The 16,801-nt window shown below is 47.0% G+C and overlaps 1 protein-coding gene across 1 annotated transcript in view; it reads left to right on the forward strand.

Moving 5' to 3' along the window:
* The first annotated feature begins 620 nt into the window (after nucleotides 1-620).
* Nucleotides 621-16,801, forward strand: part of LOC144603760 (EF-hand calcium-binding domain-containing protein 6-like) — a 43,863-nt gene continuing 27,682 nt past the window's right edge. Inside the window, exons 1-6 of the mRNA XM_078417467.1 lie at nucleotides 621-804; nucleotides 6,982-7,079; nucleotides 8,794-8,891; nucleotides 11,117-11,191; nucleotides 14,958-15,024; nucleotides 16,412-16,575. Coding sequence (XP_078273593.1) covers nucleotides 621-804; nucleotides 6,982-7,079; nucleotides 8,794-8,891; nucleotides 11,117-11,191; nucleotides 14,958-15,024; nucleotides 16,412-16,575 — 686 coding nt within the window. The remainder of the gene's footprint in view (nucleotides 805-6,981; nucleotides 7,080-8,793; nucleotides 8,892-11,116; nucleotides 11,192-14,957; nucleotides 15,025-16,411; nucleotides 16,576-16,801) is intronic.

A 16,801-nucleotide genomic window follows, 5' to 3' on the forward strand; every position in this document is an offset into this window, starting at 1 on the left:
CCTTGATTATGCTGGCGGCCTTGCTGAGGCAGCGTGAAGTGTAGATGGAGTCAATGGAAGGGAGGTTGGTCTGTGTGATGGTCTGGGCTTGTCCGCAATTCTCTGCAATTTCTTGCGGTCTTGCGGTCCCAACACATGCTGTTATGAACCCTGATAAAATGCTTTCCATGGTGTAAATGTAGAAGTTTGGTGAGAGTTGTTGGGATCATGGTCGAACTTAGTTTAATGTACCGAGGTACAGTGAAAATCTTTTTTGTTGCATGCCAACAAGTCAGCGGAAAGACAATACATGATTACAATCGAACCATCCACAGTGTACACGATAAATGATAAAGGGAATCGTGCAAGGCAAAGTCCTGAGCCTGCTGAGGAAGTCGGCCTGTTTCTGAGTGTGTGCCACTGTGATCAAGGCACAGAAGAGTGTGTTTCTGTGCTGTATATTCACGGTAGCTCAGAGAGCCACATAAAGCAGCCAACAGCTCACGGTAAAACAATCTGCCCCCATTGTATTTGGAGTAATTACAGCTTCCCAGAGCAGCCTGTGATGAAGGGGGTAACCACGGCAACCGGATACACAGCAGGAGCAGGCTGGTTCAGTCGCTGAGCTGCGCTGCCCCACGATGGCCGTCACCTTCCTCAGACTGCCCCAAATCGGCCGGCCCCGGGCCAGGGTGGGCTTCGAGCGGCCCCTCCTCCAGCTGCAGCCTGCAGGGTCCGTTGAGGGATTGGGCTCGTCCCACTTCGACGAGGCCAGGGCGGCTACTGCACACCCTATGCTGGTTGCCCGTGCCTCATGGCCACCAGGTGAGGGGAGGTCAGCAGACCACACCCGTGGGTGGGGGTCGGAGTGCGTGGAATATAGGTCCTTTGAAGGGGGGGGGGGGGTCTCGACGTAGCTGCCTTTCACCCTCTGTCGAAGGTGGGTGGTGGGAGTGGAAGTGAGTCAATATTGGTCAAGTGGCACGGTGGCACAACGGTAGAGTTGCTGCCTTCCCAAAGACATGAGGAGGAATTTCTTTAGTCAGGAGGTGGTGAGTCTTTGAAATTCATCATCACAGATGGGTGTGGAGGCCGAGTCATTGGGTATTGTTAAAGCAGAGATTGACAGGGCCAGCATAGTGGCGTAGCGGTAGACTTGCTGCCTCACAGCGCCAGGGACCCGGGTTTAATCCTGACTATGGGTGCTGTCTGTACATAGTTTGTACGGTCTCTGTGACTGTGTGGATTTTCTCCGGGTGCTCCAGTTTGTTTCCTCCAACATTCCAAAGATGTGCTGATTTGTAGGTTAATTGGCTTTGGTAAGTTATAAAATTGTCGCTAGTCTGTTTAGGTTAGTGTATGAGGTAATTGCTGGTTGACGCAAAATTGGTGGGCCGAAGGGTCTTTTTCCGCGCTGTATCTCTAAAGTCCAAAGTCTGAAGACTGGTTTTTGATTGGTAAAGGTGTCAGGGGTTATGGGGAGAAGACAGGAGAATGGAGTTCAGAGGGAAAGATGGATCAGCCATGATTGAATGATGGAGTAGACTTGATGACCTGTATGACCTCATTCTGCTTATGAACATGTCTGCAAGGCTCCTCAGGGTGGTGGCTGAGTTCTGACCATCTTCAGCTGCTTCATCAATGACCCCAAGTCAGGTTGGCATTATGATCAAATGCACAAGTGCTGGGAGGTACAGGTACAATGAAAAATCATGCAGCAGACACAGACTCACAGCACACAAAACATATTTTACATAAATGACACAGAAAGTACACATTAATTCTGCAACAGAGTGAAAGCAAAAAGACTGTGCCAATAACAGGACATTGGTGCCAAACACAATTGGAAAACAAGTCCATGGCAGAGCAAGATTCGAGCCACAGTTTTCCGTTGCCGGGGTGGGATTAGGGTGGTGCAGGGTGGTTCAAGAACAGCTACTATCGGAAAGTAGCTGTTCCTGAACCTGGTGGTGTGGGACTTCAGGCTTCTGTACATCCTGCCCGACGGTAGCAGTGAGACGAGGGTACAGCTCGCAAGGTGGGGATCCTTAATGATAGATGCCGCCTGCTTGCGGCAGTACCTGGTGTAGATGCTCTCGATGATGGGGAGGGCTGTGCCCGTGATGAATCCTCCTTCCATTGTAAGGTCAGAAGCAGTCTGATTGCTGATGCTGGCATTATGTTTCAATTCCGACTGATGAAGCATCTGCAGCAATGCCTGCCCGTCTCTGGGACATCTCTGGGACATCTTTGGGGCATCTTTGGGATCTGGACATCTTTGGGATTTGGGACTTTATCCACATTCTATGCGGTCTCTGGTCAATAACTGGTCTCTTTGAAAGCCCAGGTTACAAACTGCACACACATTCCACAGCCTTGGTGGTGGGATCTGAACTCAGCTCCCACATTCACAAGTCCTGAACATACCTACCTCAACACTGTTTGCATGGGATCAGGTCCAGCAAACATTTCCCAGCATGGAAATGGGAAAGACTAGCAGGCATAGCTTTAAGGTGAGAGGGGCAAAGTTTGAAGAAGATTTGTGGGGCAAGTTTTTTTACACAGACAGAGTGGTGGGTGCCTTGAATGTGTTACCAGGGGTAGTGGTGTTTAAGAGGCTTTTATATAGGGTAGACAGTCAAACCCTTTCTCCCAGGATGAGAAATCCAACACCAGAGCGCATAGCTTTAACATGAAAGGGGAAAGGTTTAAAGGAAATGTGTGGGGCAAGGGTTTTGCATGGATTTTGCAAGGGTTTTGAAGGCTGATAAATCCCCAGGGCCTGATGGTCTGCATCCCAGTGTACTTAAGGAGGTGTCTCTAGAAATTGTGGACGCATTGGTGATCATTTTCCAATGTTCTATAGATTCAGGATCAGTTCCTGTGGATTGGAGGGTAGCTAATGTTATCCCACTTTTTAAGAAAGGAGGGAGAGAGAAAACGGGAAATTATAGACCAGTTAGTCTGACATCAGTGGTGGGGAAGATGCTGGAGTCAATTATAAAAGACGAAATTGCGGAGCATTTGGGTAGCAGTAACAGGATCATTCCGAGTCAGCATGGCTTTACGAAGGGGAAATCATGTTTGACTAATCTTTTTTGAGGATGTAATATTTTGAGGATGTAACTAGGAAAATTGACAGGGGAGAGCCAGTGGATGTGGTGTACCTCGACTTTCAGAAAGCCTTCGACAAGGTCCCACATAGGAGATTAGTGGGCAAAATTAGAGCACATGGTATTGGGGGTAGGGTACCAACCCTACATGGATAGAAAATTGGTTGACAGACAGAAAGCAAAGAGTGGGGATAAATGGGTCTCTTTCAGAATGGCAGGCAGTGACCAGTGGGGTACCGCAAGGCTCGGTGCTGGAACCGCATCTATTTACAATATACATTAATGACTTGGATGAAGGGATTAAAAGTACCATTAGCAAATTTGCAGATGATACAAAGCTGGGTGGTAGTGTGAGTTGTGAGGAAGATGCTATGAGGTTGCAGGGTGACTTGGACAGGTTGTGTGAGTGGGCGGATGCATGGCGGATGCAGTTTAATGTGGATAAGTATGAGGTTATCCACTTTGCTGGTAAGAATAAGAAGGCAGATTATCTGAATGGTGTCAAGTTAGGAAAAGGGGACGTACAATGAGATCTGGGTGTCCTAGTGCATCAGTCACTGAAAGGAAGCATGCAGGTACAGCAAGCAGTGAAGAAAGCCAATGGAATGTTGGCCTTCATGACAAGAAGAGTTGAGTATAGGAGCAAAGAGGTCCTTCTGCAGTTGTAAAGGGCCCAAGTGAGACCGCACCTGGAGTACTGTGTGCAGTTTTGGTCTCCAAATTTGAGGAAGGATATTCTTGCTGTTGAGGGCGTGCAGCATAGGTTTATAAGGTTAATTCCCGGAATGGCGGGACTGTCATATGTTGAAAGACTGGAGCGACTAGGCTTGTATACACTGGAATTTAGATGGATTAGAGGGGATCTTATCGAAACATATAACATTATTAAGGGGTTGGGCACATTAGAGGCAGGAAACATGTTCCCAATGTTGGGGGAGTTCAGAACCAGGGGCCACAGTTTAAGAATAAGGGGTAGGCCATTTAGAAAGGAGATGAGGAAAAACCTTTTCAGTCAAAGAGTTGTAAATCTGTGGAATTATCTGCCTCAGAAGGCAGTGGAGGCCAATTCTCTGAATGCATTCAAGAGAGAGCTTGATAGAGCTCTTAAGGATAGCAGAGTCAGGGGGTAAGGGGAGAAGGCAGGAATGGGGTACTGATTGAGAATGATCAGCCATGATCACATTGAATGGTGGTGCTGGCTCGAAGGGCCGAATGGCCTCCTCCTGCACCTATTGTCTATTGTCTATTGGAAGGTGGTGGTTGCCTGGAATGTACTGCGGGGATTTGTGGTTGAGCCAGATATGATAGCGGTGTTTAACAGGCTTTTAGAAAAGCAAGGAATGGAGAGATATGGATCATATACAGACAGAGGTGATTAGTTTAACCTGACATCATGTTCAGCACAGCTTTATGGGCCGAAGGGCCTGATCCTGTGCTGTACTGTTCTATGACATTGTACCAGAAGTAGATGATGATCACTGCTGTGGCCCAATACATTTGCTTGTTGAGTACAGTCACCTCCACCCTGACCATGGAGTTGTGCTGATGCGAGACTCATTGGGTTGTGTTCCAAATCTCTCCGTTCTCCATGCACACCTCTGCAACACTCTACTTCGCAACTCTGGACTGCTTCTGAAAATATCCATTCTGGCAAAAATCTGTAGCTGGAAGGTCACTGCCAGAGGGATTAACACTATGCATTTCCTCCATCTCGGAATAAACAGTTAAACAATGAGGCAAGTTTCAACAAGTTATTACTAATTACAACTAATTACAACTAACAACTAATTACGGGTGATAATTTAATAGCATTTGTGGGAATGAAATCTCACACTGTCAAATGATCGGGATTACAGAGTTACTTCAGACCTTCTGCAGCGAACATAGAACAAAGACCATAGAACAGTACAGTACAGGAACAGGCCATTCGGTCCACATTTCTCTGCTGAACATAATACCAAGTCAAACTAATCTCCTCTGCCTGTATATAACCATGTCCCCCCATTCCCTGCATATCCATGTGCCGATTTAAAAGCCTCTTAAATGCCACTATCGTATCGGCCTCCAATACCATCTCTGGCTTAGTTTAGTTCAGTTCAGAGATACAGCCTGGAAACAGGCCCTTCGGCCCGCTGAGTCCATGCCGACCATCAAACACCCATTCACACTAGTTTTATGCTATCCCTCTTTCTCATCAGCTCCCTACACATCAGGGGGAATTTACACTAAACTTACAAATCCACACATCTTTGGGATGTGGAAGGAAACCAGAATACCTGGAGGAAACGCACGTGGTCACAGGGAAAATGTGCAAACTCCACACAGACAGCATCAGAGTTTGTACGTTCACCCCGAGACCTACGTGGGATTTCTCCGGGATCTCCGGTTTTGTCCAAAGACGTACTGGTTTGTCGGTCAATGGGCTTGGTATAATTGTAAATTGTCCTTAGTGTGCATAGGATAGCGTTAGTGTGCGGGGATTGCTGGTCGGCGTGGACTCAGTGGGCCAAAGAGCCTGTTTCTGCTCTGTATCGCTAAACTAAACCAAACCAAAGTCAAGGTCTCCCCTCACCCTCTGACATCCCAGAGAAAACAATCCAAATCAGATGAATAAAAGTATTTATATACTGCTATCAGGAATATCAGTCTGTGTCACAGTGAGTTTGCAAAGTATACAGGGCTCAATAGCTTTCCCTGCTCTTTGGATTCAAGGCACCCGCTTCTGTTCCTGTGGGATTGGAAGCAATCATTGCAGATGTTGCATTTTTGAAATAAAATCATTAAATGTTGCATAGACTCAGCTCGAGCAGAATCTATGAACAGAGAGGGCACCAGCCCTGAAATATGAACTCACCTTTCTCTCCAATCCGTAGTGACATGCCTGAGATTCTGGGCTTTGAGGCTGCTGAACCCTTGTCTCCGACGCTGTTTATTAAGAGCTCTTGTTCTGACAGATACATTCTGGGGCTTCATTGTTGAAAGACAGGTCAATTCATCACTTGTACACCTTTAAACATTAATCTCATCCTTCACTTCCCATGTGCGGCGCGCAGTCAGCACTTTCTGTTTTTATACCAGATGCCAACATTTGCAGATCGCCCTTTTTTGGTTCAAAATGCTGTCCCGAAAGAAAGGAGGGAATAACGGGAGAGGGACGGAGAACAAGACGGAAGAGGAAACAATGGAAGAAATTGACGGATATATGGACAGAGAGGGTTTTGAGGATGATAGGCCAAATGGTTTAGGAACCTGGTGCTGCCAGGGGCAGTAGTGGAGGCAGATGTGATAGAGGTGTTTAAAAGGCTTTTCAATGGGCACATGGAAATGCAGGGAATGGATTGATCGTGTGCAGGCAGAGGAGATTAGTTTATCTTTGCATCATGTTCGGCACAGACATTGTGGGCCGAAGGGCTTACTTTTGTGTTGTACTTTCCCATGATCTATCGCACCTGCCTCAACGACCTCATCCAACAGCTACGTACCCAGCACTCTCAGTGAAAAAGTTGCTCCTCACATTCCTATTAAATCTTTAAATCTATTAAATCCTTCTCCTCTCAGCTTAAACAATTCTCCAAGCCTGGCGTTCCTGGGAATAGGCGAGGAATGGATGAGTAATTGGAGCAAAGTATTGCTGATACCTGAACATTGCTGACTTCTGAAAGTGGATCTGCACCTGATTCAGTTTCCCTGCTTCCCGACCCAAAACGTTCCCTCCACAGATGCTGCCTGACCTGCGGAGTTCCTCCAGCATTTTGTGGCCTGCTCAAAGCTCCGGAGCCTGCAGTTCCTGGTGTCTCCCTGGGATATTGCCCGACCTCCCGTTCCCTATCCATGTATCCATGTCGCGGCTGTGGTCTCGCTAATCCCGCATTTGTGTCTTTCCCTGCAGGGTTGTCGCGGAACAACGATGAAAAGTCTCGCGCTCACACTGCGATGGGGCGGTTCACCATGGGTCTCCCGCCCACACAGACGACCGACACACCCAAGGTTGGTCCGGCCATCCTGGTCAGCTTCTAAATTTCCAAGTCCTTCCCACACAAGTGGACGTAGTTGTATGCTGATCGTGATGAGGCTCCCACCTCATTCATTTCGTGTTCACGGGTGGCACGTTCGCGAAGTTACTGCCATACAGCGCCAGAGACCCGGGTTCGATCCTGACCACGGGTGCTTGTCTGTACAGAGTGTATGATCTCCCCGTGATCTGTGTGGGCTTTCTCCGAGGTCTTTGGTTTCCTCCCACACACTAAAGACGTACAGGTTTGCAGGTTAATTGGCTTGGTATAAATGTAAACTGTCCCTAGTTAGTGTAGTGTAGTGTTAATGTGTGGGGATTACTGGTCAGCGGGGACTCAGTAGGCTGAATGGCCTGTTTTCGCACTGTATCTCTAAATTAAACTGTTCTCGGTGCAGAATTAGGCCATTCAGCCCAACAAGTCTACTCCGCCATTCACTCATGGCTAATCTATCTTGCCCTCTCAACCACATTCTCGGGCCTTCTCCCCATAACCCTGGGCTTTTTCTTGTACTAAGCATTACTCCCTTTACCCTGTATCTGTACACTGTGGACGGCTGGATTGTAATCACATAGTCTTTCTGCTGACTGTATAGCACGCAACTAAAAGTATTTCACTTCACCTCGGTACACATGACACCAAACTAACATAGAATTAGTGTCTCAAATTAATGATCTATCATCTGAGCTCGGGAACGTTAGAACTCAAAGAGAGGCACAAGGAACTACAGATGCAGTTTTACGAAAAAGGACAAAAAGTGTTGGAGTAATTCAGAGGGTTGGGCAGCATCTCTGGAGAACATGAATAAGTGACGTTTTGAGTCAGGTTCCTTCTTCAGACTGAAGGGGGGGGGGGGGGATCCCGACCTGAAATGTCAGGCAAGATCTGTGGAGAGAGAACCGGCCAATATTGGCGGCTTTACATTGGAGCTGGAAGAGTCCCTGACTTGTAATTGAATGTTGCAGGTTTCTGCTTTATCAGCAACATTACTGCTGCCCACTGCTGTCAAAAATTGGTTAGATACCTACTATGTAGTCATATATGCATGTCTGAATATGTGTGCGTGTATGCATGTGTGTATTTATGCATGTGTGCATGTGTACATGTGCATATGTGAACATTACGCATCTGCACATGCGTGCATGTGAGCATCTGTGCATGTCTGCAAATGTTCATGTGTCATGTATGCATGTGTGCATATGTCCACGTGTGATGAATGCATGTGTGCATACGTCCATGTGTTATGTGTGCATATGTCCATGTGTCATGTATGCATGTGTGCATATGTCCATGTGTCATGTATGCATGTGTACATATGTCCATGGGTCATATATGCATGTGTGCTTGTGTGCATATGTCCATGTGTGCATGTGTGCATATGCCCTTGTGTCATGTATGCATGTGTGCATATGTCCATGTGTCATATATGCATGTGTGCTTGTGTGCATATGTCCATGTGTGCATGTGTGCATATGCCCTTGTGTCATGTATGCATGTGTGCATATGTCCATGTGTCATGTATGCATGTGTGCATGTGTGCATATGCCCATGTGTCATGTATGCATGTGTGCATATGTCCATGTGTCATATATGCATGTGTGCATGAGTGCATGCGGAGAATGATCATTTCCCTGCACTTTATTAACCGCAGTTTGTAACGCAGTGTGCTCTGCTCCTTTGAACACCAGGTTAACGTGTTGATCAGGGAGAAGCTGTACTCCAATTTTCCTGCTGTTCGGCATATGTTTATGGCGAGTGATCCTAAGGGAAGAGGCATAGTTTCAAAGTAAGTCACACATTCTACAAAGGCCTTCCTCTGGGAGGGAGGCAAGTGGTTTGAATGATGGTCTTCCATCTGCCTACAGCGCAGCAAGTTTATTTTGGGCTTGGAGCGTACCAACTGTTTCACAGCCAGAAAAACCCATTTGGACTCCTCAACGTTGCTGTTGGTGATTATCGTTAATTAGAAATGATCGCTGTAATTGTGGAACATGTCAGCATTTAACTATCATTAATTATTGCTGATGCTGATTGTTATATTGAGTTAAAAATAATCAGTATTTAGAACATAAGAATATGGTACAGTGCAGAACAGGAACAGGAACAGTCCCTTCTGCCCATCATGTCTCTGCCGAACATCATGCCCCGTTAAACTAATCTCTGTCTGCAGGTGATCCATATCCCTCCATTCCCAACATATCCATGTGCCTATCTAAACACCACTATCGTATCTGCCTCCACCACCACCCCTGGCAGCACGTTCCAGGCACCCCCCCACCCCCCACCCAACTCCCCCCCCACCCACCCACCCACCACCACCCCTTTCGTTTGTGTAAAAGACTTGTCCTGGACATTTCCTGTAAACTTTACCCCTTGCATCTTAAAGCTGTGTCCCCTAGTCTTTGACATTTCCACCCTGGAAAAATGTTTTGGAGGAAACTGCAGATGCTGGTTTACACTGAAGAAAGACACAAAATGCTGGAGTAACTCAGAGATGCTGCCTAAGCCGCTAAGCTACTCCAGCATTTTGTGTTTATCTTCTGGGGAAATGTTTGCTGGACCTGATCCCATGAGAACGGTGTTGAGGTGGGTTTGTTCACGGCTTGTAAATGTGAGAGCTGAGTTCAGATCCCACCACCGTGGTTGTGGAATGTGTGTGTACTTTGTAACATGGGCTTTCAAAGAGACTAGTCGTTGGTTATGACCAGAGACCACAGGAAGTGTGGATAAAGTCCCAAATCCCAAAGATTTCCAGGTGCCAAAGATGCCAGAGAGATGTGCAAATCTCACTGCAGATGGATCACCTACAGATATTCCCAAGCCTTTAACCTCTAAGTAAACCCTGGTAGAAAGTAAATGGAAATGAAAGTTAAGGCGTGATAGAAGGAATATGTCCAGAGTTCTTATACATTCTACCACAAGCTCTGGTCCTCGGATACCTGTCAACCAGCCTGTGTCCCATTCGTCCATAAGTCATGGGAGCAGAATTAGGCCATTCGGCCCATTGAGTCTACTCCGCCATTTGATCATGGCTGATCTATCTTTCCCTCTCACCCCCATTCTCCTGCCTTCTCCCCAAAACCTTGGACACCCTTACTAATCAAGAATCTGTCATTCTCTGCCTTAAATATATCCGTTGATGGCTTCCACAGCTGTCTGCGGCAATGGTTCCACAGATTCACCATCCTCTGACTAAAGAAATTCCCCCTCTTCTCCATTCTAAAGGTATGTTGTTTTATTCTGAGGCCCTCTAGCCCCAGACTCTCCCACCAGTGGAAACATCCTCTCCACATGCACTCTATCCAGGCCTTTCACTGTTCAGTAGGTTTCAATTAGGTCCTCCCCCCCTTTAGTTCCTGAACAAGGTGAATGTTGACTTTAGGCCTGGACCCTGGTGGTTCGTTTCAACACCTCCATCCTCATCCTCCCACCACCCACCTGCTCGCTGAGTCTGGCACCTCCTCACGCCAGACCCTGCCCACCTCATGGACATGCCTGATCCTCATTCCACCAACATTGCCGCCGCTGCCTTCAGCTGCTGGGACCCCAAGATCTGGAATCCGGCACGGTGGCACAGCGGTAGAGTTGCTGCCGGACAGCGCCAGAGACCCGGGTTCGATCCTGACTACGGGTGGTGTCTACGCGGAGTTTGTACGTTCTCCCGCGTGGGTTTTCACCAGGTGCTCCGGCTAATTGACCTCTGTAAATTGTCCCTAGTGTGTATGAATGGTGTTAGTGTACGTGGTAATTGCTGGTCGGCACGCACTCAGTGGCCCGAGTGCCGCTTCCATGGCCTATCTTTAAACTCAACTAAACCAAACTAGATCCTCTCTTCTACTCTAACGTTTCTTCCCAGCTTCCTCCCTGACCAGTGATGGGTCGGTGCAAAGATCAACTTGAGAACACTCTTGTGAATGTCCTGTTAAATTCAGAAACTCCACAACTATAGTCTGCTGCTGATTACACGTCAACTAGCGAGTTAATAATTGTTAACCATTACTACTCCCGCAGGGAAGCTTTGACAAGGATTCTATGGAATCTGTGTGGATATTTAAATACTCAGCAAGTCAACGATCTCCTTGTCAGGTAATTATGCTCAATAACTGCAGCTCTGAACAGATCTTTTGTTAATGGAGACATAAGGAACTACAGATGTTCCTGTGGCTTTAAACTAAGTAGTGGGGGGGAGGGGAGGGGTTAACAAATTGTGAATATGAAGATGAGGTAAAAGGGAATACAGGAGATATTGCAAAAGACTCTCGGAAGAATGGGAACAGAAGTGCTAGAGGGGAAAAGAAATTAAGGGCAGGGCCAATTGTGAACGATGTGAGAGGGGAGGTAAATACAGAAGTTAAAGTGTTGTACTTAAATGCGCGTAGTATAAAAAATAAAGTGGATGAGCTTGAGGCTCAGTTAGTCATGGGCAAGTATGATGTTGTAGGGATCACTGAGACATGGCTACAAGAGGACCAGGGCTGGGAACTGAATATTCAGGGGTACACAACGTATAGAAAAGACAGACAGGTGGGCAGAGGGGGTGGGGTTGCTCTGATGGTAAGGAATGATATTCATTCCCTTGCAAGGGGTGACATAGAATCAGGAGATGTTGAATCAGTATGGATAGAAATGAGAAATTGTAAGGGTAAAAAGACCCTAATGGGAGTTATCTATAGGCCCCCAAACAGTAGCCTCGACATAGGGTGCAAGTTGAATCAGGAGATAAAATTGGCGTGTCAAAAATGTAATGCTACGGTGGTTATGGGAGATTTCAACATGCAGGTAGACTGGGAAAATCAGGTTGGAAATGGACCCCAGGAAAGAGAGTTTGTAGAGTGCCTTCGAGATGGATTCTTAGAACAGCTTGTACTGGAGCCTACCAGTGAGAAGGCAATTCTGGATTTAGTGTTGTGTAATGATCCTGATCTGATAAGGGGACTAGAGGTAAAAGAGCCATTAGGAGGCAGTGATCACAACATGATAAGTTTTACTCTACAAATGGAAAGGCAGAAGGGAAAATCGGAAGTGTCGGTATTACAGTATAGCAAAGGGGATTACAGAGGCATGAGGCAGGAGCTGGCCAAAATTGACTGGAAGGAGGCCCTAGCAGGGAAGACGGTAGAACAGCAATGGCAGGTATTCCTGGGAATAATGCAGAGGTTGCAGGATCAATTTATTCCAAAGAGGTGGAAAGACTCTAAAGGGAGTAAGAGACACCTGTGGCTGACAAGGGAAGTCAGGGACAGCATAAAAATTAAGGAGAGGAAGTATAACATAGCAAAGAAGAGTGGGAAGACAGAGGATTGGGACTCTTTTAAAGAGCAACAAAAGTTAACTAAAAAGGCAATACGGGGAGAAAAGATGAGGTACGAGGGTAAACTAGCCAATAATATAAAGGAGGATAGCAAAAGTTTTTTTAGGTACGTGAAGAGGAAAAAAATAGTCAAGGCAAATGTGGGTCCGTTGAAGACAGAAGCAGGGGAATTTATTATGGGGAACAAAGAAATGGCAGACGAGTTAAACCGTTACTTTGGATCTGTCTTCACTGAGGAAGATACACACAATCTCCCAAATGTTCTAGGGGCCGGAGAACCTAGGGTGATGGAGGAACTGAAGGAAATCCACATTAGGCAGGAAATTGTTTTGGGTAGACTGATGGGACTGAAGGCTGATAAATCCCAAGGGCCTGATGGTCTGCATCCCAGGGTACTTAAGGAGGTGGCTCTAGAAATAGTGGAAGCATTGGAGATCATTTTTCAATGTTCTATAGATTCAGGATCAGTTCCTGTGGATTGGAGGATAGCAAATGTTATCCCACTTTTTAAGAAAGGAGGGAGAGAGAAAACGGGTAATTATAGACCAGTTAGTCTGACATCAGTGGTGGGGAAGATGCTGGAGTCAATTATAAAAGACGAAATTGCTGAGCATTTGGATAGCAGTAACAGGATCATTCCGAGTCAGCATGGATTTACGAAGGGTGTAACTAGGAAAATTGACAGGGGAGAGTCAGTGGATGTGGTGTACCTCGACTTTCAGAAAGCCTTCGACAAGGTCCCACATAGGAGAATAGTGGGCAAAATTAGGGCACATGGTATTGGGGGTAGGGTACTGACATGGATAGAAAATTGGTTGACAGACAGAAAGCAAAGAGTGGGGATAAATGGGTCCCTTTCAGAATGGCAGGCAGTGACCAGTGGGGTACCGCAAGGTTCGGTGCTGGGACCGCAGCTATTTACGATATACATTAATGACTTAGACGAAGGGATTAAAAGTACCATTAGCAAATTTGCAGATGATACTAAGCTGGGGGGTAGTGTGAATTGTGAGGAAGATGCAATAAGGCTGCAGGGTAACTTGGACAGGTTGTGTGAGTGGGCGGATACATGGCAGATGCAGTTTAATGTAGATAAGTGTGAGGTTATTCACTTTGGAAGTAAGAATAGAAAGGCAGATTATTATCTGAATGGTGTCAAGTTAGGAGGAGGGGGAGTTCAACGAGATCTGGGTGTCCTAGTGCATCAGTCAATGAAAGGAAGCATGCAGGTACAGCAGGCAGTGAAGAAAGCCAATGGAATGTTGGCCTTCGTAACAAGAGGAGTTGAGTATAGGAGCAAAGAGGTCCTTCTACAGTTGTACCGGGCCCTGGTGAGACTGCACCTGGAGTACTGTGTGCAGTTTTGGTCTCCAAATTTTAGGAAGGATATTCTTGCTATGGAGGGCGTGCAGCATAGGTTCACTAGGTTAATTCCCGGAATGGCGGGACTGTCGTATGTTGAAAGGCTGGAGCGATTGGGCTTGTATACTCTGGAATTTAGAAGGTTGAGGGGGGATCTTATTGAAACATATAAGATAATTAGGGGATTGGACATATTAGAGGCAGGAAACATGTTCCCAATGTTGGGGGAAGTCCAGAACAAGGGGCCACAGTTTAAGAATAAGGGGTAGGCCATTTAGAACGGAGATGAGGAAGAACTTTTTCAGTCAGAGAGTGATGAAGGTGTGGAATTCTCTGCCTCAGAAGGCAGTGGAGGCCAGTTCGTTGGATGCTTTCAAGAGAGAGCTGGATAGAGCTCTTAAGGATAGCGGAGTGAGGGGGTATGGGGAGAAGGCAGGAACGGGGTACTGATTGAGAGTGATCAGCCATGATCGCATTGAATGGCGGTGCTGGCTCGAAGGGCTGAATGGCCTACTCCTGCACCTATTGTCTATTGTCTATTGTCTATTGTCTAGAACGGTAGGTCGGGCATCATCATTTGAAGGAATGGACGGATGGCGTTTCGGGTCGGAATCCTACTTCTTTGCACTTACCAGGAGTGGGGAGGGGGGTGGGGAGGCTGGAAAAGAGAGGTGGAGGCAGGGCTAAGCCTGGCAAGTGATGGGTGGATAGGGGTGAGGGGGGGTGGGGGGTGATTAGCATATGGCTGGACAAACTGAGGGTAAAGTTGGGTCTTCAAGATGGAGTTGGGCCAGGCATGAATCTAGAGTATTGCACAGGCTGCTTGGGTTGATGAGGAAAACAGGGAGGGTTTAGGATGAGGATCGGATGTTGAATTGAAAGATTAGAGGACATAGCTTTAAGGTGAGATGGGCAAAGTTTAAAGGAGATGTGCTGGGGGCCTGGAACGTGCCACCATGGGTGGTGGTGGAGTCAGGCACAATAATGATGTTTATGAGGCTTTTAGATATGCAGGAAATGGAGGAATATGGATCAGATGGAGGCAGGGGAGATTAGTTTAACTTGGCATTGTGTTGAAATTGTGGGCTGAAGGGCCTGTTCCTGTGCTGTACTGTTTTCGTTCTCTGTTGTGTGGGTGTTAGCCATTGACCTGTATCTGCATCATCTCTTTCATTGTAGTTTAGGGATTGCTGGAGTATCCCGGATTTCCCTTGATGATTTTGTGGGCTGCTTTCTGGATCCTGAGGTAAGGATGTCACGGAACGTTCCTGAGGGAAAGGACTCCAGCTCACCGCAAAGTAACTGACAGCCAACAAAATACCTTTTTAGTGGAGCAAATAGTTACCGTATGTTGAAGGTAGACGCAAAATGCTGGAGTAACTCAACAGGTCAGGCAGCATCTCTGGAGAGAAGGAATGGGTGACGTTTCAGGTCGAGATCCTTCTTCTGAATAATGTTTCATGCAAGATAATGTCCAGTAAAGTCCAATTAAAGGTACTCCAAGGGTCTCCAATGTCACCACCTATACGATGACCCTGATAAGGTATTTCCAGGATGGAAATGTTAAAGACTAGAGGCCTAGTTTTAACGTGAGAGGGGCAGATTTTAAATGAGAGGTACAGGGCAAGTGTTTTTACACACGCGGGTGGTGGGTGCCTGGAACGTATTACTGAGGGTGGTGCTGGATGCAGATAAGATAGTGGCATTTCAGAGACTTTGGATATGCACATGGATATGCAGGGAATGTGGGTGGGGGGTGGGGGGTGGGGGGGAAGGATATGGATCATGTGCAGGCAGATAAAAGTTGGTCTTGTCATGTTTGGAACACACTACAGGATGTGAAGACATGAAGGAAGATGCAGGAAAGATTTCTGAGAATGATTCCTTTAAATGACGAACAACACTGGGTCCAGCACCGATCCCCGAGGCACACAACTTGTCACAGGCCTCCTGTCTGAAAAACAACCTTCCACCAACATTCTGCTTTCTTCTGCAGAGAAGGTTTACGAGGATGTTGCCAGGACTCAAGGGCCTGAGCTACAGGGAGAGGTTGGGCAGGCTAGGACGTTATTCCTAGGAGTGCAGGAGGCGGAAGGGTGACCTTTGTAGAGGTGTACAAAATCGTGAGGGGAATAGATTGGGAAAACGCACAGAGTCCCGTGCCCAGAGTAGGGGAATCGAGTACCAGAGGACATTGGTTTAAGGTGAGGGAGGGAAAGATTTAAAGGGAACCTGAGGGGTAACTTTTTTACACAAAGGTTGGCGGGTATATGAAACAAGTTGCCGAGGAGGTATTTGAGATAGGTACTATCACAATGTTTAAGAAACATTTAGGCGGGTACATGGATAGGACAGGTTTAGAGGGATATGGGCCAAACGCAGTCAGGTGGGACTAATGCAGACGTGGCATGTTGGTCGGTGTGGGCAAGTTGGGCCGAAGAGCCTGTTTCTATGCTGACTCTACCATCAAGCCAATTATGTGTCTAATGATGTCTCTCCCTGGATCCCAAACCATCTAACTCCCCAGACTAGTCTAGCAGGCAGGAGTTATCAAAACCTTGCTGGAGTCCAGGTAGGCCATGTCAATCCCCGCGGTTACCTGTTCGACAAACTTTGACAGTGCTGTCCTGCAGGTTGGGAAGGCCGCGTGGATGAAGAATGTCCAGCCGAAGCAGTTGCAGGAGATGGGGAGTAAGTTGCAGGTCTCCCACCACGGGCTGCCACAACAGAAGCCGGGCAAAGCTGCGGGGAACGCTAACAACTGTCTCAACCTGCTGAAGCAGAAAGTGCAGGAGAGGTGAGTACGTCCACAGGACTCCACCCAACATGTTAGTGCTGGTGATTTGTTGATGATTAGAGGGCGCATGCCATGCATCTTGCGGCGGTAAAATGTCACTGTTGCAGAACATGGACAGTTGTCGTTTTGGGTTGGGACCCTTCTTCAGTCCTCTCTAGGATGTTCTGAAGATGCAAATGGCAATACAATGTCCCTGGGGTGAAAAACAACATGCTGGGGGAACTGA

This window comes from Rhinoraja longicauda, chromosome 20 (genome assembly GCF_053455715.1).
Source record: "Rhinoraja longicauda isolate Sanriku21f chromosome 20, sRhiLon1.1, whole genome shotgun sequence".
NCBI classification, from domain to species: domain Eukaryota; kingdom Metazoa; phylum Chordata; class Chondrichthyes; order Rajiformes; family Arhynchobatidae; genus Rhinoraja; species Rhinoraja longicauda.